At 45.0% G+C, this 20,416-nt stretch overlaps 2 protein-coding genes across 12 annotated transcripts in view; both read left to right on the top strand.

Moving 5' to 3' along the window:
* LOC147030469 (uncharacterized) overlaps nucleotides 1-18,539 on the top strand; it is a 35,391-nt gene extending 16,852 nt beyond the window's left edge. For 2 of the 11 annotated variants that reach the window (XM_085874564.1, XM_085874558.1), the window contains 2 exons: nucleotides 5,523-5,550; nucleotides 5,945-11,911. Coding sequence is in view for 3 of the 11 variants with exons in the window: in XM_085874567.1 (XP_085730693.1) it covers nucleotides 1,202-1,326; nucleotides 4,655-4,726; nucleotides 5,442-5,550; nucleotides 5,945-5,992 (354 nt within the window). In the remaining 8 variants the exon portion in view is untranslated. Of the gene's footprint in view, nucleotides 1-1,171; nucleotides 1,327-4,654; nucleotides 11,912-18,063; nucleotides 18,276-18,358 lie in introns of those variants that run through there. The other 9 variants (XM_085874567.1, XM_085874566.1, XM_085874562.1 and 6 more) reach the window with 9 other exon arrangements.
* On the top strand, nucleotides 14,569-16,578 carry LOC147030470 (uncharacterized). Its single transcript, XM_085874568.1, has 2 exons — nucleotides 14,569-15,867; nucleotides 16,067-16,578. Exons 1-2 carry the CDS (start codon nucleotides 15,743-15,745, stop codon nucleotides 16,299-16,301), a joined length of 360 nt encoding a protein of 119 aa, XP_085730694.1. The 5' UTR covers nucleotides 14,569-15,742; the 3' UTR covers nucleotides 16,302-16,578.
* Nucleotides 18,540-20,416: the final 1,877 nt, after the last annotated feature.

Consider the following 20,416-nt stretch of genomic DNA (forward strand, 5'->3'; position numbering starts at 1 on the left):
AGTTTTTATCCTTAAAAAACTTCAAAGCTTTTTTGTAGATTTTTTCTGGGGGGGAAAGCATTGGCTCCGGCCAGGAATGCTAAGTCTGCCGACTGCAGAAGGTGGACAGGGGCTAATAGATGTGACGAGCAGTGATGGCTTTTCGCCTCCTTTCAGCAGGAAGGCTTCTATGCTCTGACGTCCCATGGATCGCCTTTGCCCATTGCTTGCTGAAGCGAGCTGGGAAACTAGGCTATGGTGACGAGCTTTTTCTTCTTGATACGAAGTGCGTGGACATGACATCGATCCCTCTGTTTTACCGAAGCATGCTGGAAGCGTGGCAGGCTGTTTCTTTTCGCCTTGATGCCAGTGCTTACTCCCTTCAGATATTTTTAAATGATGTTTTTAAATTAAAATAAGTGTTTCTTTTATATTTTAAGTACAGTACAGTACAATAAAACCTGTATTTCAAGAGTTTAAGAATGAATGCTTTACTGATGAGGGGTAAAACGACTTTCAGGCCAACATGTACACAAATATTACAAACCATGATATAATTACATATTATACATGGGATGATGATACAATGAAAACCGAAATGGGTTCGTTTGGAACCGAATGGGGTTACCATGACAACAATGCTTGCAGCGTCACAAAGACAATCGGTGGGATGCATTGTGTGTTCACCTTTTTGAACATTTCGACCATTCTGCCACATTCGCTGCTACGATGTGGTCGTACCTTGTTGTGCTCTTGAGTTTTTTTTTCAAAGAATTTCAAGAGGATATGTTTCCGTCGCACCTGCAAGTGTGTCCAGGAGTCTGGACTATAAGGAAGTCTTACCAGGTAAGTGGGAAACGAAGAGAAAGACCGTCCCTGATGGACGGAGGATAAAGGTTTAAAGATCCCATTGATGAGAATGAAGAGGAAGTTATAGGAACGGAGCAGATTGTGATATTCAAGAAATTATGACGGTTTGATTATGATGTGAACAAATGTTCTCTTAAATCTTGTTACAAGGAAACCACACCTGTTCTGGAATATTTGATCCGTTTGCTGGGCCTATGGTCAGAACATCGTGTTTCAACTTCAGTTTGAGAGGATCCCATTTAAGGATTGTTATGAAGGAAATTGATTCCTGTTTTCATTGAAGTCACATTAATTTATTAAACTTGTTTCTCCATGTCCACATATCTTTGGGGAAGGTTTCATCTTCAGCCCGATGGACGTTGGACAACTCGTGTCGCTTTGGGCGAGATTTGAATTTGCTGTTGGGATCATCTCCATGGTGATACTTCTCATCAACTCGCTTTGTGCGATTTATTTATGGATGAACAAATGGTTCCGGTAAAGCTCTTCACAAGTCCTCATTTTATAATTGATCTACAAATTGGAATACGCATGCCCACGCATGCCAGTGGTGTACTGGCATGCGTGGGCAGGGCACAATGCAGGGAGCGTTGTGGAGGAGTGGTTTTGGTGGTCACATGTCTGCAGGGGATATAGGTGTTCGCGCCGCCTGAGGCGTCTGTGTGTAGTCTAGTAGTGTGCATTCGGACAAGCAATAAACAGAGTTCGACAACCCTCACGACTATCCAAGTCCCGCTGTCCTCCGGACACACATTGGCGACGAGTCTGTTTCGGATCGGCGTGTGCAAAGTGCCTGGGTTGCGTCGGTATTGACTTGGAGTCTTTGGCCGGGGCGATTGGATCGCTGAAGCGAGAAGCTCAGCGCAACTCGCGCGGTTCGAGTTCGACACCTGGCGAGGGTCCCAGGTAAGCGCATCACGAGTTTCGCATGCACAGTCTTCGGTGCGGGTCGAGTCCTGCAGCTTGACGTCTCGCCGGTGCCTGCGGGTCACATTGAGTGAACGACGGCCGCGCTCGGAGTTCGTTTTATTTCTGCTTTGCAAGCCTCGGGAATGGTTTCTGCAATGCCACGGCTAAAGGATGAGGACATTAAGTTCAGCTCAAAAGCTCTGAGGAATGTCCGGGGTCTCTGGTCGGTGCGCAGCAGATGATCCGGAGGTCAGCGCGATGTTCCAAGCGCGCACAGCCGCACGCACGGTCTTCGGTGCGGGTCGTGACCGAGCGTTGCAATGCAGTCAGTCAGACGGCGGTCTGAACGCTCGGGGACGTCTACGGTGTGTGTGCCGAGAGTCATTGCCCATCATAACGGGCATGGATGGCGGTGTGCGGAGCGACCCCTACGTCCCGGGTCGAGACCTGCTGCCGGTACGGTGTTTTGTGCATGGCGTACGCTTTTACGCCCCGGGTCGAGGCGTGCAGCCTGGGCAGAGCGATCCCGGCGACCCGGAGCAGGAGATGCTGCCGATGTTGAACCTGTTTTCAATTGGTCCGAAGGTGACAAGACCAATGACAGTGGAGGTCGAGATGATCGGGGCACTGATGCTGCCGATGTTGAACCTGTTTTCAATTGGTCCGAAGGTGACAAGATCAATGACAGTGGAGGTCGAGATGATCGGGGCACTGATCGTGTTTCGAGTTGAGTCCGCTCGTGATACACTCTCATTGCGCACGTATACCGGTGAAGCACTATCGGCGGTTGGCAGGGCACATGTCTTGGTCGCCCATCAAGGTCAGCGGGTTGCGCTCTCGCGGTTTGTGGTGCGAGGGGAGGGGCTCGCGGTTCCTGTTTCGGAGTTCATACCTCCAGGTACACCTGTGCCTCCTTCGAGACCCGAGGGCGAGGTTCTGGTGGCAGGAGCCGCGACGATGCAACATGGGCTGCCGTTCATTGCTTCCGGCGACGACTATATATGTGTCTGGAGCAACGGGAGCCATGCCAGCGGCGACGGTCTCTCGCGCTCCCGCTGCGCTCATGATACAGTGCACACCCGTGTCGTTCAGGCGATTTCAGCGGGGAATTGGAGCGAGCCGGTCGCGTTCAGGAAGTTCGCGGAACGCGACCATCGACGACAAGCAAGTTATCGCAACGTCGCAACGACAACCAAGAGGCGTACACACGATGTGATTCGTGGGTTGCTAATTGTTGCGTATTTGATTCTCGCTGCACGAGTGATGCGATTTAGCATTGTTAAAATAAATGCCGACAGTTCGCGTGTGAGCATAATATGTTTGGCTGGGATCAATCGATGGGATATCCGATATGATCGATGTGATGTGAAGGGCTTGGGGGCGATCGTGGCGATTAAAGAGGTCTTGCCGATCTCCAGCTGCGAGGGCAGCCCACGGTTCGCTACCCTGTCATGTGTGGGGATTATGCTGGGAGGACGCGCTGTACGTGAGGGGAAGGTTGCGTCGGAGCGGACGATGTTTTTGCTGTGGTATAACACTGATATGTCTCCAGGCTACGCTGACCGTCCATGTGGACGTGCGTGGTTTTCTCGTTTGGGTTGGATGCACGGTTTTGGTGTGGGAATCAGAGATCGGCTCAGAGCCGGGGCTGGTTCGCTGTTCAGTGTTATCCCCACCCCTGGTTTCGCCAAGGTCAGACGTGCCTGGCGCCCTGGAGCACAAACCTCTGTTCTCGCCAAGGTTGTTCGGACGTGCGTTGAGATCTTGGCTGGATGTGATGCGTGGGTTTGTTATGGGATCGATGGTGCGCCCAGCCGACGGCGCTGTTCAGCGTCACCGCCCATCCCTGATATGGCCAAGGTCAGACGGGCCTGGCGTCGTGCAGCACAAACGTCTGGTCTCGCCAAGGTCGGCTGCGCTGGCGCCGTGGGGCTTCCAGGCTCGGAATGTTTATCTGATTCGGTTGTGTCTGGTGGAGATGTGCCGCCTTGTCGACCGGGGGCATTTGATGGTGCCGGGGGAGGTTCGCTCGGGAGGTCATCGCGACCTCGCCGGAGGGCGTGTAGTCATGAGCCGCCTGGGGGCGCTTCTGCTGCGTAGTGATGCTGTGCTTCCCAACTTGCTTCTTGATATCTTTAACGTGGTCAGGGTTTTTGTGGGTTCGTCGTGCGACTCAGTATTCGAGCACCTGTCTGTTGCTTTGAAATTCAACTCGCTCACATTGACACGTTATATGGTGTGATGGAGATAGAGGGCTGAGTTATGGGCCGGATTACACCAACGGCATGAGGGTTACGGGTAGCAGATGAAGCACGGTTCCTTTTGTGCCGTCTCGTCTGGGTTTAGGTTCGCGGCCGCCTGATTAATGCCGTTTTTGGCTCTGGTTGCTTTCTGTGTGGTGGTGCCTATGCTTTTTGATTATTTTCGTTTTTGTTCCTCTTTGCTTTTATGTCATGGTATTCTGTGCCAATTATGCTTATCATTATAATGGTCATTTTATAATCATATTTTTAGGAGGGAGGAGTGTGGTGTACTGGCATGTGTAGGCAGGGCACAATGCGGGGAGCGTTGTGAAGGCGTGGAGGAGTGGTTTTGGTGGTCACGTGTCTGCAGGGGATATAGGTGTTCGCGCCGCCTGAGTCGTCTGTGTGTCGTCTGTAATAGTGTGCATTCGGACGGGCAATAAACAGAGTTCGACAACCCTCACGACTATCCGAGTCGCGCTGCCCTCCGGACACTACAGAGAACAGCAAACTATGATCCCGATGGACCTCTCTACTGATGAACATGTTGTTTTTGGAGTTTATATATCTGGTGGTCCTCTGATTGATACATTTGTACTACACAGAGAAATGTTCTCTCAAACGAAGTTTTGGTTTTTCTTTTGTGTTCACAGAAAGAAGAAGAAAGTTGATGGAGAAGATGAGTCTGATGGGGAGGATAAAGATGTGGAAGATGATGATGACAGGTTGGATTCAGAAGACGAGGAATGTGATTGTGATGATGGAGACGACGGATGTGATTGCGACGATGACGACGAATGTGATTGTGACGATGTATACGACGAATGTGATTGTGACGATGGAGAAGACGAATGTGATTGTGACGATGACGATGACGGATTTCATTGTGAGGATGGGGACAATGAATGTCTTTGTTCCGATGACGATTTTAATTGAGGAGAGGAACACCAGGTTCACATGGGAGGACGGGGAGAGGCTCCATTTTGTGTTGTACAACTTTCAGGAATCTGATTTCATTTCAGTTGTCATTTTTCCAAGTAGTTTTCGATTTGATAAGGTCAGCAGCACAGTTTACCACCCTCTGGGTGGGACGAGTTTGCACATCATCTGCTGAAAAGAGTCGTGTGTGTTGCAAAAAGACTATTTTGATGTTATTGTGGTGTGTGTAAAGGGTGCTGAAGTGGTCGAAGCAGTTCAAACGGTGAAAAGGTCATACTGGCTCTTACAAAAAAAAGGGATCAAAATGGATCTATGTGGTCTCAACGGGTCTAAAGGATCTGTGGGTATAAATGTCAAAGAGGTCAAAGGATATATCGGAGTTTAAACCGTCATGTGGGGTCTTAAGGGTAAACAGGGTCGAAACGAGCAAAGCATCAACAGAATTCTGCAGCACGGTGTTGAGGGGCTGCAGGAAAAGAAGAACCCTCATTGTGATCACAGGCTGAAACAGCAACACAAGCAACATGTCACTGAGTGGCTGCAACAGCAACAGCAAGATCAGAAACATCATGGTGTTGACAGGTCATACCACATGCAGGACCTTCAACAGGTAAGCACTCTTCTATACTTTGGACAGTTGGGGTGAACACATTGGGTGCAAAGACAGCAAACCCCAAGATCGGGACATTAAGCTTAAATACATTTTGCCACTTGTTCTTTTATTGAACATTGCTGTTAATACTTCCTTCGATGAAGAAGACTGTTCTTAATTGTGGAGATAATTGTAATTATAACTTTGGTGGGAAGGTAACTTCCTGACATCGTCATCACGATGCAGGTTAAATCACAAGAAGTTTAACTTCCCTCGACTGGATTATTCACCTTTTCGTCGTTACCTGTTTCATCAGTGCATTCCCTTCTGTGCCCTTTCCTGAACAAGTTTTCAAACTCATGAAGATATAAATGTATTTATTCTTTGATATTTTTATTGTTTTTTTCCGAAGACCCCTCAGAAGAGGTGCTCGTTAACTCCCCTCCACCCCCTCGAATGAAACCATCTTCCAGGTTGGAACGTAAGTTGCCAAGATTCTTGCCTTACATTACAAATTATTCCAAACTTTGTATAAACTGCATGTTCTTCACTGTCTGTGTCTGTCTGTGTCTCAAAAGCGTTTGGAACCATTCTGTCTGTGTCTCAAAAGCGTTTGGAACAAACGAATGTTTTGCTGTACTCCAAGCCAGACAAGAACCAAACAGATCAAACAGTTGGTGAAAGTCTGGCATGAGTGTTAATGTATCCATATATAATTCATTGTGTACAACTGGATGATCATTAAATCGATGAATGTTGGTAATTAAATCGAAGCAGGTTGGATGTCACGTGGCAGTTTTCCAGCTTCTTCCTCATTTCCTCATCTGCCGTGACCAAGGCGAGTAGATTCTTCCCGAAACGTCGCCTTTTCCGATGAGTCGTAAGTTCAGCTTTTTTCAATTATAAACTTTAACTGCATTAAAATTAATTGTTTGAAAAACGTGTCTTAAAAGCCAGTGTGACTTTGTGATGAAGAAAGTGAAGATGTGAAATTGAAGGCAAAAGGAAAGGGAAATTGAACTGAGATGCAGAAAGCAATGGAGAGAACAGTGTTTCCAGGATTGTGTAAGAAGGCATTATCATGACGAGCATTATGAATGCGGTGATATCCAGTGGTTTTCACTTCCTTTTGCTGATCTGTGTGCAGAGACCCAGAAAACGAGTTCGACCTTGACCCAGCATATCAATTCTACCTTGATGATCCAAAAAATTCGGGAAAATCAGGAGAAGAGTTCTACCATGAGGGCGCAAAATATGAGACCGACCGTCCAGACTCGAAAAATAAGTTCTATCTTGGAGACCTTTGGAGTTCTAAACCAATCTATCCATGTTATTCTTGGTTGGATGGTGCTTGATGAGTGGGAAGTTCAGTTGATTAAAAATTAATAGTTATATATTATTTCATTTGATATGAGACATGTAATATATTTATTTATTCTTTTTCAGCAATATCAAGAAAGTGCTGGGAAGACCTGAGATGTCCTGAGACAAATTTACAATATATCTCTTCCTTTCCACTTCTTCAAACTTGAAACAACTGAAACTTCATTCTTAAGGCAGAACTGGAAGAAAAAACCAAAAACTTTGTTGAGTTGAAAAACTTGTTGACCTTGTATAATTATTGAACTGCTCAAAAAAAACATAATAAACTGTTTTAAAAATCAAAATTCGTTGAGTTTTTAGATCCTCGTGGAGGATCTCTACGTCTGACTCACGTTGTTCCACGTGTTGGACCAGTTTGTGATTTTACCCAGATCTGCAGTGAGCGAAGAAGCTGCAGCATGCCGGTCTGAGGGATGACAGATGGTATGGCAGAGGGCGGAGTCATCAGCGCCCAGAACGCTACCTTGAGGAAGTCCAGCCTGGCAGGAAGAGGGGATGAAAGAACTCCATTTTGGGCCGTTGACTGCGATAGGAGAGGAAGTCTGCGAGCCATGAGCACAGATGGCCTTGGATACCAGAGGAAGAGAGTTTGGTGAGCAGGGCAGGGTGCCAGACCGTGTCAAACGCACGCGATATGTCTCGCGATATGGTTCTGATTTCATGTCCGGCATTGAGGACCTCCATCCATTGTTGGGAGAGCAGAAGCAGCATATCCAGGGTCGGGTGACTTGGACTGAAACCAACTTGAAGATCGGAAATCAAGCCATTGGAGAAGAGGAAGGATTTAATGTCTGAAGCGATGATGGATTCCATAACCTTGCTGATGATTGGCAGAAGGCTGATTGGTCTGTGGTTGCAGGGATCTGTTTTTGCACATTTTTTATGCAGGGCAGGAATGTTTACTGTTTTCCAAGCAGATGGCAGATGACTTTGGGTAAATGAGAGGGTGAATAATGCAGACTGAGGGTGAGCAAGAGCAGAAGAGCAGGTTTTTAGGACACGTGGGCTGATGCCATCTGGACTGGTTGCAGAATCTGAGTTGAGGTTTGACAGCAAGCTCTCCACCTTGTCAGGAGAAAAGGACACAAAGTCCAGGGACAGTTGGGTGTGACTGGGTAAGGTGGGTAGAGAAAGCATTGGGTTTTGGACACAAGATTTAGCTGCAAACACCGAGTTTAGGCATTCAGCCTTTTCACGGGCGGTGTCCGCAGCGCGGCCATTTGAGGTATGGGAGGGGATGGAGGGGGAACATACACCACAAACAGATTTGATTAGACACCACCACGATTTTTGATGAGGGAGAGCGGTTTGAAAGTTCGGACTTGAGCTTTCAAAGATGATGTTTTGTGGCTCTCCTGAGAGTTGCTACACACTTGTTCCAAGCTTTATGGAAGGAACTGAGACTACCCTCAGTAGGGTTTGCTTTCCATGAGGATAACACAAGTTGATTCAGGACAACTGCCTCGCCAGAAGCTTCAGTGAACCAAGGGCGGGAGGAAGGTTTGGACAACTGAAGACGAGAGGGGATAAATCTGTGCATGAGGGAGAGCAAGTTTCTTTGAACGAATTCCCAGGATGAGTTGATGTTGGAGAAAGCAGCGATAGGAGACCAATCTGCAAGTTTGATGGCTGCTTGGAGATCCTGCCAATCAGCTTGAGTGAAATGCCAGACTCGACGGCGGTGAGGTGGTTCTCTGATAATAGCCAGAGAGATGTCCACTTTTACAACGACGTGGTCAGAAGAACCAATTGAGGAATTTAGAAATAAAGAATTGAGGATTTTAGAAATCTCACCCAAGTTGTTCACCTTTGGCTTATGCTGACCTTTTGGTCCATGGTGACTTCAAAAATAATTCGCAGTTTGAATTCAGTGACCTGAAATATATATCTTCTTCAAGTTTCAAGTCAATCAGATGAAAATTGTGGATTTTAGAAACACCAACTTTGTTGCTGACCTTAGGCCTATGCTGACCTTTTGGTCCATGTTGACCTCAAAAATAATTGGTTGGTTTAATTAATTGACCTGAAATTTCAATCCTCTTCAAATTTTAAGTAGATCAATGAAAATTGAGGATTTTATAAATCTCACCAAAGTTGTTGACCTTTGCCCTATATTGAGTTGACCTTCTGACATTTTGACCTGAAAAACAATAAGCTTCATCCTTATGACAAACTGTACCAAGTGATGAAGCTTCGTGAAGATCGGTTTAAAATTGTGACCTGCAGTCGAGAAACAAACAAACAAACAAACAAACAAACAAACAGACAGAAAAAAAATGGCCCATAGTGCCAGGACTTTACGAAATTCACCAAAATCGCGTACCATCGAGAATATTGAGCGATAATAGGTATTTTTGGGGTTAAACATAGTTTTTTAGGGAAAACAAACAAAACAATTAAAAAATTAAATCAAAATTCCTGCCTCCTCCTAAATCCGTAATGGATGTGACCAATTTTTAATCCAGTCAAAGATACTCCCCTCCAATGTCCGTGTTTCAAAATTGAAAGGAATCCGTTAAGATTTGGCGGAGACATGAATTTTTGAAAATCGGCCCATGCTAAAAGATACGGATTTTCGCGATTTTCAGGAATTTTTCCTGACCTTGACCTTTGACCTTGACATGCCAAAAGTTATTGGGTTCAATTCTGGTGGCCAATAAGTCCATTGGTGAAGTTCCATGACATTCCGACTCGAAATGCGACCTGTAGAGCGAGACGTACACACAAACAAACTCACAAACTGAACCGACCAACATACTTGACAAAATCTTTAAGTAATTTCGTCAAGTAATAACAATATTGACAAACCAATTTACTTGAATAATCTTCGATTTTGCACGTAACAACCAAACAGACAGAAAGAGGTGAAAACAAAACCACCTTCACCTTTGGTTGCGGGGTAAATGAAAGGAATGAAACGGTTGCATGTCCAGCATGACCCATGAGGGTGAGAAAATCACCTGCTCGGTGAGAAACTCGATCTTCGAACGAATATTTTGAGAGATTTTCAGATTCGTGTGAGAACAGCGAAGGAAATGTTAAATGCTCATACAAGTGTGTGTGTAAGTGTGTGTGTGTAAGTGTGTGTGTGTGTGTGTGTGTGTGTGTGTGTGTGTGTGTGTGTGTGTGTGTGTGTGTGTGTGTGTGTGTGTGTGTGTGTGTGTGTGTGTGTGTGTGTGTGTGTGTGTGTGTATGTCTCCTCCATAACTCAAAAATAATAAATCCCAGCATCATGAAACTGTGCATGCATACAAAGTGAATTCCAAGGAAGTGCAAGAGTGAAAATTGGTTGTTTCAGTTCACGCAAACACCCCTTTTGAATATAATTAATTGATGGCCTTTTTAAATTATATCCTTCATCAGGCGATCCTCGGCCACCTCGCTCTGGGGTATAAACACGTTTCTTGGGTAACCTCGCTGGAGTCTGAAGCCGCCATGTTTTTTTGGCCTGCTCAACCATGCCCTGACTTGGAACAGCCCGCAACAATTTCTTAACGATAAAGATTTTTCTTTCACTTTCCCAACTCATATTATCGAATACCTGTTCATCACAGGTACGAATCACTGTGGACATCGCTTTTGTAAGTGCTGTAGTTTTCACATTTGGAGCTTGGGGTGATTTCATGCATTATATGATACGATTTTCCACGATCGACTCTCACAGCCTAATTAAAGTATATCCTCAAAATATTATTTCGGTTTTGAGGATCGGATATCGTTCAGACTAAATAAGTGTTGAAATCTGTTGTGAAATCTGATAATTTAAAGAAATAAAGTCTTATAACTCAGCCGATATACCTATTTACTTTAAGCAAGCAAGGCTATGTTCCCTCGTCAAGCGATACACAGAAAAATGTGAAATTTCCAAATCATTAAACTTATCCTTTTCTCCTGTTTGGAGAATTATATTGAGTGAACAAAAAATGCAGGAACATGCCAAAATTGACCAGCTTCATTGAGCTTTATGATTCAATACATTCATTGCTCGACCTCACGCCATGTCCCCCACAGGGGCTGCCTATCTATTGCGTCTAACAGATTTGTGTCTATGTTTTCGGATATTTTGCGAGATGCTCTGCAGGGAATCAAAGCAACTCTGGTGAAAAATGGAGGTTTCAAAAAAAGTTATGGCGTTTACATGGACCCCGAACAGATGTACCAAGTGACGCATACACAGATGAGCAGGCAGATGGTGCATTGTCTGCAATGTTTGTTTCACCGGCGATTGAATTTGCGATGTCGCCAGGGTTGTTCTTCATGAAGCTGCAACTCTTTTGTGGATAAAGTCATGAATTGAATGAATTCCTTCTATTTCATTAACTGCAGTATGCACAGTGAAGACCGGCTTTAAAGTTAAAGGTATCCTGTATGATATGCAGCAACAACCTGGCCAACCGTTCCTTATCAAGCATTTCATTGGATTGCATGCATGAGCACTTAAACCACTTACTGATCGCCTTACAGTCGATGGCAGTCCTGCGCTATGTCCTTCTGAGCGATTCGTTCATTCAGTGAAGAAACTTTTGCCCGCCACCTCGTTCAGAGCGAGTGGTTCATGCTGTGCTGCCCTGAGCAAGTGGTTCGTGCTCCGTCACCCTGAGCGAGTGGTTCATGCTGTGCTGCCCTGAGCGAGTGGTTTGTGCTCTGCTGCCCTGAACGAGTGGTTCCTGCTCTGACACCCTCAGTGAGTGGTTCGTTCCCCGTCACCCTGAGCGAGTTCTGAAATATCACCCGATTTTCGAGCCGTTTTCCATATTAACCTATTTTCGAAATTACAGAGAAAAAATTTTTTCCACACGTAAGACGCAGCTGTTTCTAAAGATTAATGTTTGTGAACATATCCCTGAAACATCTATATAAAGTTAATATAAATGCAAAATTATTTTTCGGTGAAAGCGACTCGAGGTTTTTGGGACGTTGCCAAAATCAGCCGTGTGTGTGTGTGTGTGTGTGTGTGTGTGTGTGTGTGTGTGTGTGTGTGTGTGTGTGTGTGTGTGTGTGTGTGTGTGTGTGTGTGTGTGTGTGTGTGTGTGTGTGTGTGTGTGTGTGTGTGTGTGTGTGTTGATAAAGCATCTCTCCCCCTCTTCCTCTCTCTCCCTCTCTCTCCCTCTCTCTCTGTGTACCATCTTTGCTCGACTCCCCCCCAATACAGTGCAGCACCCTCCTCCCACATCTCTCTCACTCTCCCCCTTCCTTCTCTCTCTTTCTGTCTGTCTCTGGACATATCCGGACGGTGGTTATGTCTGGATGGTGTTTGTCTCTTGACGTGTCCGGGCAGGGTTTTTGTCCGCACGTGTCCAAGCGGTGTTTGTCTCCGGACTTGTCCGGGGGGTGTTTGTCTCCGGATGTGTCTGGGCGATGTTTGTCTCCAGACGTGTCCGGGCAGTGTATGTCTCCCGACGTCTCCAAGCCGTGTTTGTCTCTATCAACTTGGCTCCAGACACATCTGGAGTTTTTCTCTGGACGCTTCTGGGTGGTAATTATTGCTCCACCGCACGTCTGCCTTTCCTTCCTCTCACCTCACACTCTTTTGCCTTCCCCATCCCTCCTCCCTCATCACTCCCCTCCCTCCTTGCTCCTCCTCCCTCCTCTCTCCTCTCTCTCTCTCTCTCTCTCTCTCTCTCTCTCTCTCTCTCTCTCTCTCTCTCTCTCTCTGTGTCCCATCTTTGCTCGTCTCCCTCCCAATACAGTGCAGCACCCTCCTCCCACATGTCTCTCACTCTCCCCCTTCCTTCTCTCTCTTTCTGTCTGTCTCTGGACATATCCGGACAGTGGTTATGTCTGGATGGCGTTTGTCTCTTGATGTGTCCGGGCAGGTTTTTTTATCTAGACGTGTCCAAGCGGGGTTTGTCTCCGAAGGTGTCCTGGGGATGTTTGTCTCCGGACGTGTCTGGGCGGTGTTTTTCTCCAGACGTGTCTGGGCGGTGTTTGTCTCCGGACATGTCCAAGCAGTGTTTGTCTCTCTCAGCTTGGCTCCAGACACGTCTGGATTTTTTCTCTGGACGCTTCTGGGTGGTAATTATTGCTCCACCTCACACTGTCTTCCCTTCCCCATCCCTCCTTGCTCCTCCTCTGTCTCTGTCTCTGTCTCTGTCTCTCTCTCTCTCTCTCATTCTCTCTCTCCCATTCTCTCTCTCTCTCTCTCTCATTCTCTCTCTCTCTCTCTCTCTCTCTCTCTCTCACTCACTCACTCACTCACTCACTCACTCACTCACTCACTCACTCACTCACTCACTCACTCACTCACTCTCTCACTCTCTCACTCTCTCACTCTCTCACTCTCTCACTCTCTCACTCTCTCACTCTCTCACTCTCTCACTCTCTCACTCTCTCACTCTCTCACTCTCTCACTCTCTCACTCTCTCACTCTCTCACTCTCTCACTCTCTCACTCTCTCACTCTCTCACTCTCTCACTCTCTCACTCACCCTCTTCCCCCCTATTTTTCTCCCTCCCCCTTTAGTATTCCCATCATTGAAATGATGGGTGGTATTGACTTGAACTCCAACATAACGGAAACCACAATTTTAACATTAACAGCTCAATTTCTAAACTCAATCCTCATGCTGGCTTCACCCCATTAATTTCCCCATCCACACCCTTTTTGAGTCTTTCCCTTACAAACCCCACAAGACATAAACATTTGTTCTTAAACTCTTTTAACAGAGAGGTTTTATTGTGCAGAAATTAAAAAAGAAAGTTAATCAGTTGAGACATTTGAAGGACATTTCCATAAAACAGACTAAAAGAAAACCACAAGGCTTTCAGTTCAGTGTTCAGCTCTCCAGTTGGAGGTTGCCAAGTCTGAGACAGAGCCCCTGAGGCTGTTTCAGAATCCTCTTCATCAACATCTGTGATCATGAGACGAGTTCGTGTTCTTCTTCTTTGCACAAATACGCAAAGAGAGTGGACAAAGTCTGTTTGCCGACATAACACAGGGTCCATGGAATAGATAAATGCTACTTCTGGTGTTCAGAGATGTGATGTACTTCGTCCTCTCCTCAATTTTTGAATGCATATCTTGAACGCAAAGATATGAGGAACAAATCAAAAGATGCATCTCAAACATGTATCTCGCTGTTTGTCCAAGAGTGATTTTCACCTCTCGACATCTGATTCCTGCAGTTAAGAAGGATGGTCTGCCTGCCTTAAAATTTAGCAATACGAGTACGGGCCCGTAAGGGCGGGCCCGTCGGTGCATAAACGATGACTGGATTGGGGCGTCATGTCAATTAGATTGGACCAACCGTATCATAAATGGCCATAACTTGGGAAACATACTCAGGTCCCTAGCGTCAATTTTGACGTCATATCAAACGAAGAAGAATTGTGTTGTCCTGTCATTGGTCGACAGATAAATGGCCGTAACTTGGGAACCGCTCGTCCGATTAATATCAAACCTTGAAAAGCACATCCGCGGGGCCCCAGCAATATTCCTGGCAAGTTTCAGTCGGATCGGACCGTCGATCGTGCAAAAAATAAATAAATAAATAAACCTTAATTGTGACGTCATTCGTGACGTCATGGCACCATGCCTTGTCATTGGCCAACAGATAAATGGCCGTAACTTGGGAACCGCTTGTCTGATCAATACGGACCGGCGGTCGTCGAGAAACTGCAGTCACAGACACACACACACACACACACACACACACACACACACACACACACACACACACACACACACACACACACACACACACACACACTGCTGGAATTAGAGATAAATTATTTATGAGTTCAAGTGCCGCTGTGATGCTTGGTATGGAGGCAGAACTGCCCAGATTCCAACTGATAGAATCAATCATCACGTCCCTTTGTCCATCAGGAAAAACACCATTGGTACACGAATACAGCCGGTACCTGCTTGAAGGAAGGTTCCAGCATCAATCCCAACATCGTGTGCATCTGCTATTGGACAGCATTTGATTGCGAATGCAAACAGTGCTGAACATTATAATGTGGATGCATTCAAGATATTGATGTTGATCATCTCCATACTGATGGATTACAAACAAAGACAAAAAGTGTTTCTTTTATATAATAAGTACAGTGCTGCACAATAAAACCTGTATTTCAAGAGTTTAAGAATGAATGCTTTTCTGGTGAGGGGTAAAACGACTTTCAGGCCAACATGTACACAAATATTACAAACCATGATATAATTACATATAATACATGGGATGATGATACAATGAAAACTGAAATGGGTTCGTTTGGAACGCAATGGGGTTACCATGACAACAATGCTTGCAGCGTCACAAAGACAATCGGTGGGATGCATTGTGTGTTCACCTTTTTGAACATTTCAACCATTCTGCCACATTCGCTGCTACGATGTGGTCGTACCTTGTTGTGCTCTTGAGTTTTTTCAAAGAATTTCAAGAGGATATGTTTCCGGCACACCTGCAAGTGCGTCCAGGAGTCTGGACTATAAGGAAGTCTTACCAGGTAAGTGGGAAACGAAGAGAAAGACCGTCCTTGATGGACGGAGGATAAAGGTTTAAAGATCCCATTGATGAGAATGAAAAGGAAGTTAAAGGAACGGAGCAGATTGTGATATTCAAGAAATTATGACGGTTTGATTACGATGTGAACAATTGTTCTCTTAAATCTTGTTACAAGGAAACCACACCTGTTCTGGAATGTTTGATCTGTTTACTGGGCCTATGGTCAGAACGTCCTGTTTCAATTTCAGTTTGACAGGATCCTATTTAAGGATTGTTATGAAGTAAATTGATTCCTGTTTTCATTGAAGTAACATTTATTTATTAAACTTGTTATATCCGTGTCCGCAGATCTTTGGGGAAGGTTCCATCTTCGGTCCGATGGATGTTGGACAACTCGTGTCGTTTTGGGGGAGATTTGAATTTGCTGTTGGGATCATCTCCATGGTGATACTTATCATCAACTCGCTTTGTGCGATTTATTTATGGATGAACAAACGGTTCCGGTAAAGTTCTTCACAAGTCTTCATTTTATGATTGATCTTCAAATTAAGAACAGCAAACTATGATCCCGATGGACCTTTCTACTGATGAATATGTTGTTATTGGAGTTTATATCTCTGGTGGTCCTCTGATTGATACATTTGTGCTACACAGAGAAATGTTCTCTCAAACGAAGTTCTGGTTTTTCTTGTGTGTTCACAGAAAGGACAAGAAAGTTGATGGAGAAGATGAGCCTGATGGGGAGGATAAAGATGTGGAAGAAGTGGAAGATGATGATGATGAGAGATTTGATTCAGAAGACGAGGAATGTGATTGTGATGATGGAGACGACGGATGTGATTGCGACGATGATGATGGATGTGATTGTGATGATGACGGATGTCATTGTGAGGATGGGGACGATGAATGTCTTTGTTCAAATGACGATTCCAATTGAGGACAGGAACACCAGGTTCGCAGGGGAGGAGGGGGAGAGGCTCTATTTTGTGTTGTACAAATTCCAGGAATCTGATTTCATTTCAGTTGCAGTTTTCCAAGTAGTTTTCGATGAGACAAGGTCATCAGCACAGTTTACCACCCTCTGGGAGGAACGAGTTTGCATATCACCTGCTGAAAAGAGTAGTCTCTGTTGCAAAAAGACTATTTGGATGTTTGTGTGGTGTGTAAAGGGTTCTTAAGGGGTCAAAGCAGTTCAAACGGTGTAAAGGTCATACGGGCTCTAACAAAAAAAGGGATCAAATGGATCTATGGGGTCTCAACGGGTCTCAAGGATCTGCGGGTATAAATGTCAAAGAGGTCAAAGGATATATAGGAGTTGAAAGGGTCATGTGGGGTCTAAAGTTCTTCAGGGTAAACAGGGTCGAAAGGAACAACAGAAGCAGCACGGTGTTGAGGGGCTGTAGGAAAAGCAGAACCCTCATTGTGATCACAGGCTGCAACAGCAACACAAGCAACATGTTACTGAGGGGCTGCAACAGCAACAGCAGAAACATCACGATGTTGACAGGTCATACGACATGCAGGACCTTCAACAGGTAAGCACTCTTCGATACTTTGGGCAGTTGGGGTGACCACACTCGGTGTAAAGACAGGAAACCCCAAGATCGGGACGTTAAACTGAAATACATTTTGCCACTTGTTCTTTTATAAACATTGCTGTTTATACTTCCTTCGATGAAGAAGAATGTTCTTAGTTGTGGAGATCATTGTAATTATAACTTTGGTGGGAAGGTAACTTATTAACATGGTCATCGTGATGCAGCTGAAATCACAAGACGTTTAACTTCCCTCGATTGGATTATTCACCTTTTCGTCCTTACCTGTTCCATCAGTGCATTCCCTTCTGTGCCCTTTCCTGAACAAGTTATTAAACTGATGAAGATATCAATGTATTTATTCTTTTATGTTTTTATTGTTTCTTTTCTGAAGACTCCTCAGAAGAGGTGCTCGTTTACTCCCTCCACCCCCTCGAATGAAACCATCTGACCGGTTGGAACGTAAGTTGCCAAGATTCTTGCCTTACATTACAAATTATTCCGAACTTGATATAAACTGCATGTTCTTCATCCCCATCGTCTCCCTTTCTGTCTGTGTCTCAAAAGTGTTCGGAACAAACGAATGTTTTGCTGAACTCTTATCCAGACAAGCACCAAAAATTCATCCAGTTGGTGAAAGTCTGGCATGAGTGTTAATGTATCCGTATATAATTCATTGTGTGCAACTGGATGATCATTAAAATTATTTAAATCGATGAATGTTGGTAAAAAAAAATCGATGCAATTAAATTAATTAATTAAATCGATGAATGTTGGTAATTAAATCGAAGCAGGTTGGATGTCACGTGGCAGATTTCCAGCTTCTTCCTCATTCCTCATCTGCCGTGACCAAGGCGAGTGGATTCTTCCCGAAACGTCGCCTTTTCCGATGAGTAGAAAGTTCATATTTTTTCAATTATAAACTTTTCCTGCATTAAAATTTATTATTTGAAAAACGTTAATTAAAGCCTGTGGGACTTTGTGATGAAGAAAATCAAGGTGTGAAATTGAAGGCAAAAGGAAAGGGAAATTGAACTGAGATGCAGAAAGCAATGGAGAGAATACAGTGTTTCCAGGATTGTGTTAGAAGGTATTAAAATGATGAACATTATCAATGTGGTGATATACAGTGGTTTTCACTTCCTTCAGCTGATGTGTGTGCAGAGACCCAGAAAAGAGTTCTGCCTTGATCCAGCATATCAATTCTCCCTTGATGATCCAAAACATTCGGGAAAATCAGGAGAAGAGTTCCACCTTGAGGGCGCAAAATATGAGACCGACCTTCCAGACTCGAAAAACGAGTTCCATCTTGGAGACCTTTGGAGTTCTAAACCATCTATCCATGGCATTCTTGGTTGGATGGTGCTTGATGAGTGGTAAGTTCAGTTGATTAAAAATTTATGGTTATATATTATTTAATTCGATATTAGACATCATGTATTTATTTATTCTTTTTCAGCAAAATCAAGAAAGTGTTGGGAAGACCTGAGATTTCCTGAGACAAATTTACAATATATCGCTTCCTTTCCACTTTTTCAAACTTGAAACAACTGAAATTTCATTCTTAAGATGGAACTGGAAGGAAAAACCAAAAACTTTGTTGAGTTGAAAAACTGTCTTGACCTTGTATTCTTATTGAACTGCTCAAAAAAAACATTAAACTTTAAAAAAATTATAATTCGTTGAGTTGTTTTTTAAAAAAAAATGTGTAAAAATGATTAATGATCTGGGGATTAGAGTTTGGTTTGGGTTTGGGATATGAAGGTGAGGGTTTGGCTTTTAGGTGTGAAGGTTAGGGTTTGGATTTGGGTTTCAAGTGTGAAGGTTCGGGTTTGGGTTTTAAGTGTGAAGGTAAAGGTTGAGTTTGGGTTTGGGTTTGGGGAATGAAGGTTGTGGTTTGGGTTTTCATGTGAGGGTTCGGGTTGGGTTTGGGGTGTTCGGGTTTGGTTTTTATCCCCCGCCGCACAGCAGAAGGGCGCGATTGTTGTCACCCGGGTCGTCCAGCTGTCCGTCCGTCCGTCCGGGCGTCAACATTTATAGCTGTGAGTGCGACAACTCCAAAACTCTTCGCCATATCGATTTGAAATTTGAGTCACACATGTACCACCTGAAAAGGAAGAACCCCATTGATTTTGGGCGTGGCCGGATCGAAGATGGCCGACTGGGGTGACAATCTTGAAAAACATTTTTTCATAATAAATGGAAAACCGCTTATCTGATTTCAATTATTTTTGGTTACTACGTTCCTCACCCCTGGGGAACTTTTTTGGGATGATGACCAAATGGGGTCTTGTTTCCAACTCAACTCCCTCATTATCTGGAATATGTATGACATCATTCAATAGCGGGGGATTCCCCATCTCTGATGGTATATTTCATGTGAGGTTAGGGTTTGGGTTTCATATGTGAGGTTTTAAAAAAGAAAAACATTTGTATTCCTTGTCGAGGCTCGTATGAGAGCGAACACACAACACACAGCAAGGGGGAGTGATGAGACAAGAGGAGTGGGAGTGCGAAGGACAAAACAGTGGGGAACAGAAACATTAGGGGATCTGTGGAAGGGAGATGAATGGGGCAGGGAACATGGGGAATACAAGATGGACATTACAGGACTTTCAGGAAGGAAAGCAGGGAATTTTAAGGAGGTTGGCTTGGGTGGATTATCGGGGATAGAAAATATCGAGGATTTGGATGAGGGATGATAAGAGGTGGTGTTGAGCAGCTGTTTTGAAGGCCTGGAGGGAACAATGGGATTGAACAGAGTGAAGGAATTTATTTCGAAGGCATGGAAAAAATAGGAATGAAAGAGTGAAGGTGAGCAGTGATTCGTGATTTTGGTGGTTTTACCAGAAGGGAGTTGATGGCGGACCGAGAGTGCCCTGCGGAAATGTGGTGGGGACAAATCACAGTTGGAGCAGGGGGGGAGGGTTAGGCTGGAGAGGAGACTGTAGAAGACAGAAAGACCACAGACCAGCCTGCGGTGAGAGAGTGAGAGGCCCAAAGACTCAGCCTCACCGCGGGAGATGCCAATGATCAGAAATGTCTTGGTGTCCACAGCGTGAAGCCGAGAAAGGTGGGAGGCAGTAGCACCAGCCTTGAGGAGTGAGCAGTACTCCATCAGGTTGCGGACGACAACTTTGTTGGTGGTCAGGAGATCAGGTCGGCCAAGAAACGACTTTGCACGACGGAGGATTCCCAGTCGGTGACTGGCTTTGGAGGCGAGGTTTGAAATGTGGCTTCCCAGGAAAGGTCATGGCAGATAGTGAGACCCAGAAGCTTGAAAGAAAGGACTTCTTCCAGAGGATTGTTGAGAAAGTGGATGGGGGTGGTTTCTCAACGGTCCTTTCAGAGAGACAGAGAGAGAGTGTGTGATTTGTCCGGGATGAAATACATGTTCCCCGTGTTGGACCAGTTTGTGATTTTACCCAGATCTGCAGTGAGCGAAGAAGCTGCTGCATGCCGATCTGAGGGATGACATGGTATGGCAGAGGGTGGAGCCATCAGTAAAGAGATAAAG

This window comes from Eptatretus burgeri, chromosome 3 (genome assembly GCF_056783735.1).
Source record: "Eptatretus burgeri isolate ZD-2024b chromosome 3, Ebu_testis_v1, whole genome shotgun sequence".
NCBI lineage: Eukaryota > Metazoa > Chordata > Myxini > Myxiniformes > Myxinidae > Eptatretus > Eptatretus burgeri.

Excerpts from the sequence above, each read along its gene's own strand:
- LOC147030470 (XM_085874568.1), top strand. The coding sequence starts at position 15,743 with ATGGATGTTGGACAACTCGTGTCGTTTTGGGGGAGATTTGAATTTGCT. Across the intron at positions 15,868-16,066 it reads TGGATGAACAAACGGTTCCG|AAAGGACAAGAAAGTTGATG; the intron begins GTAAAGTTCTTC and ends GTGTGTTCACAG.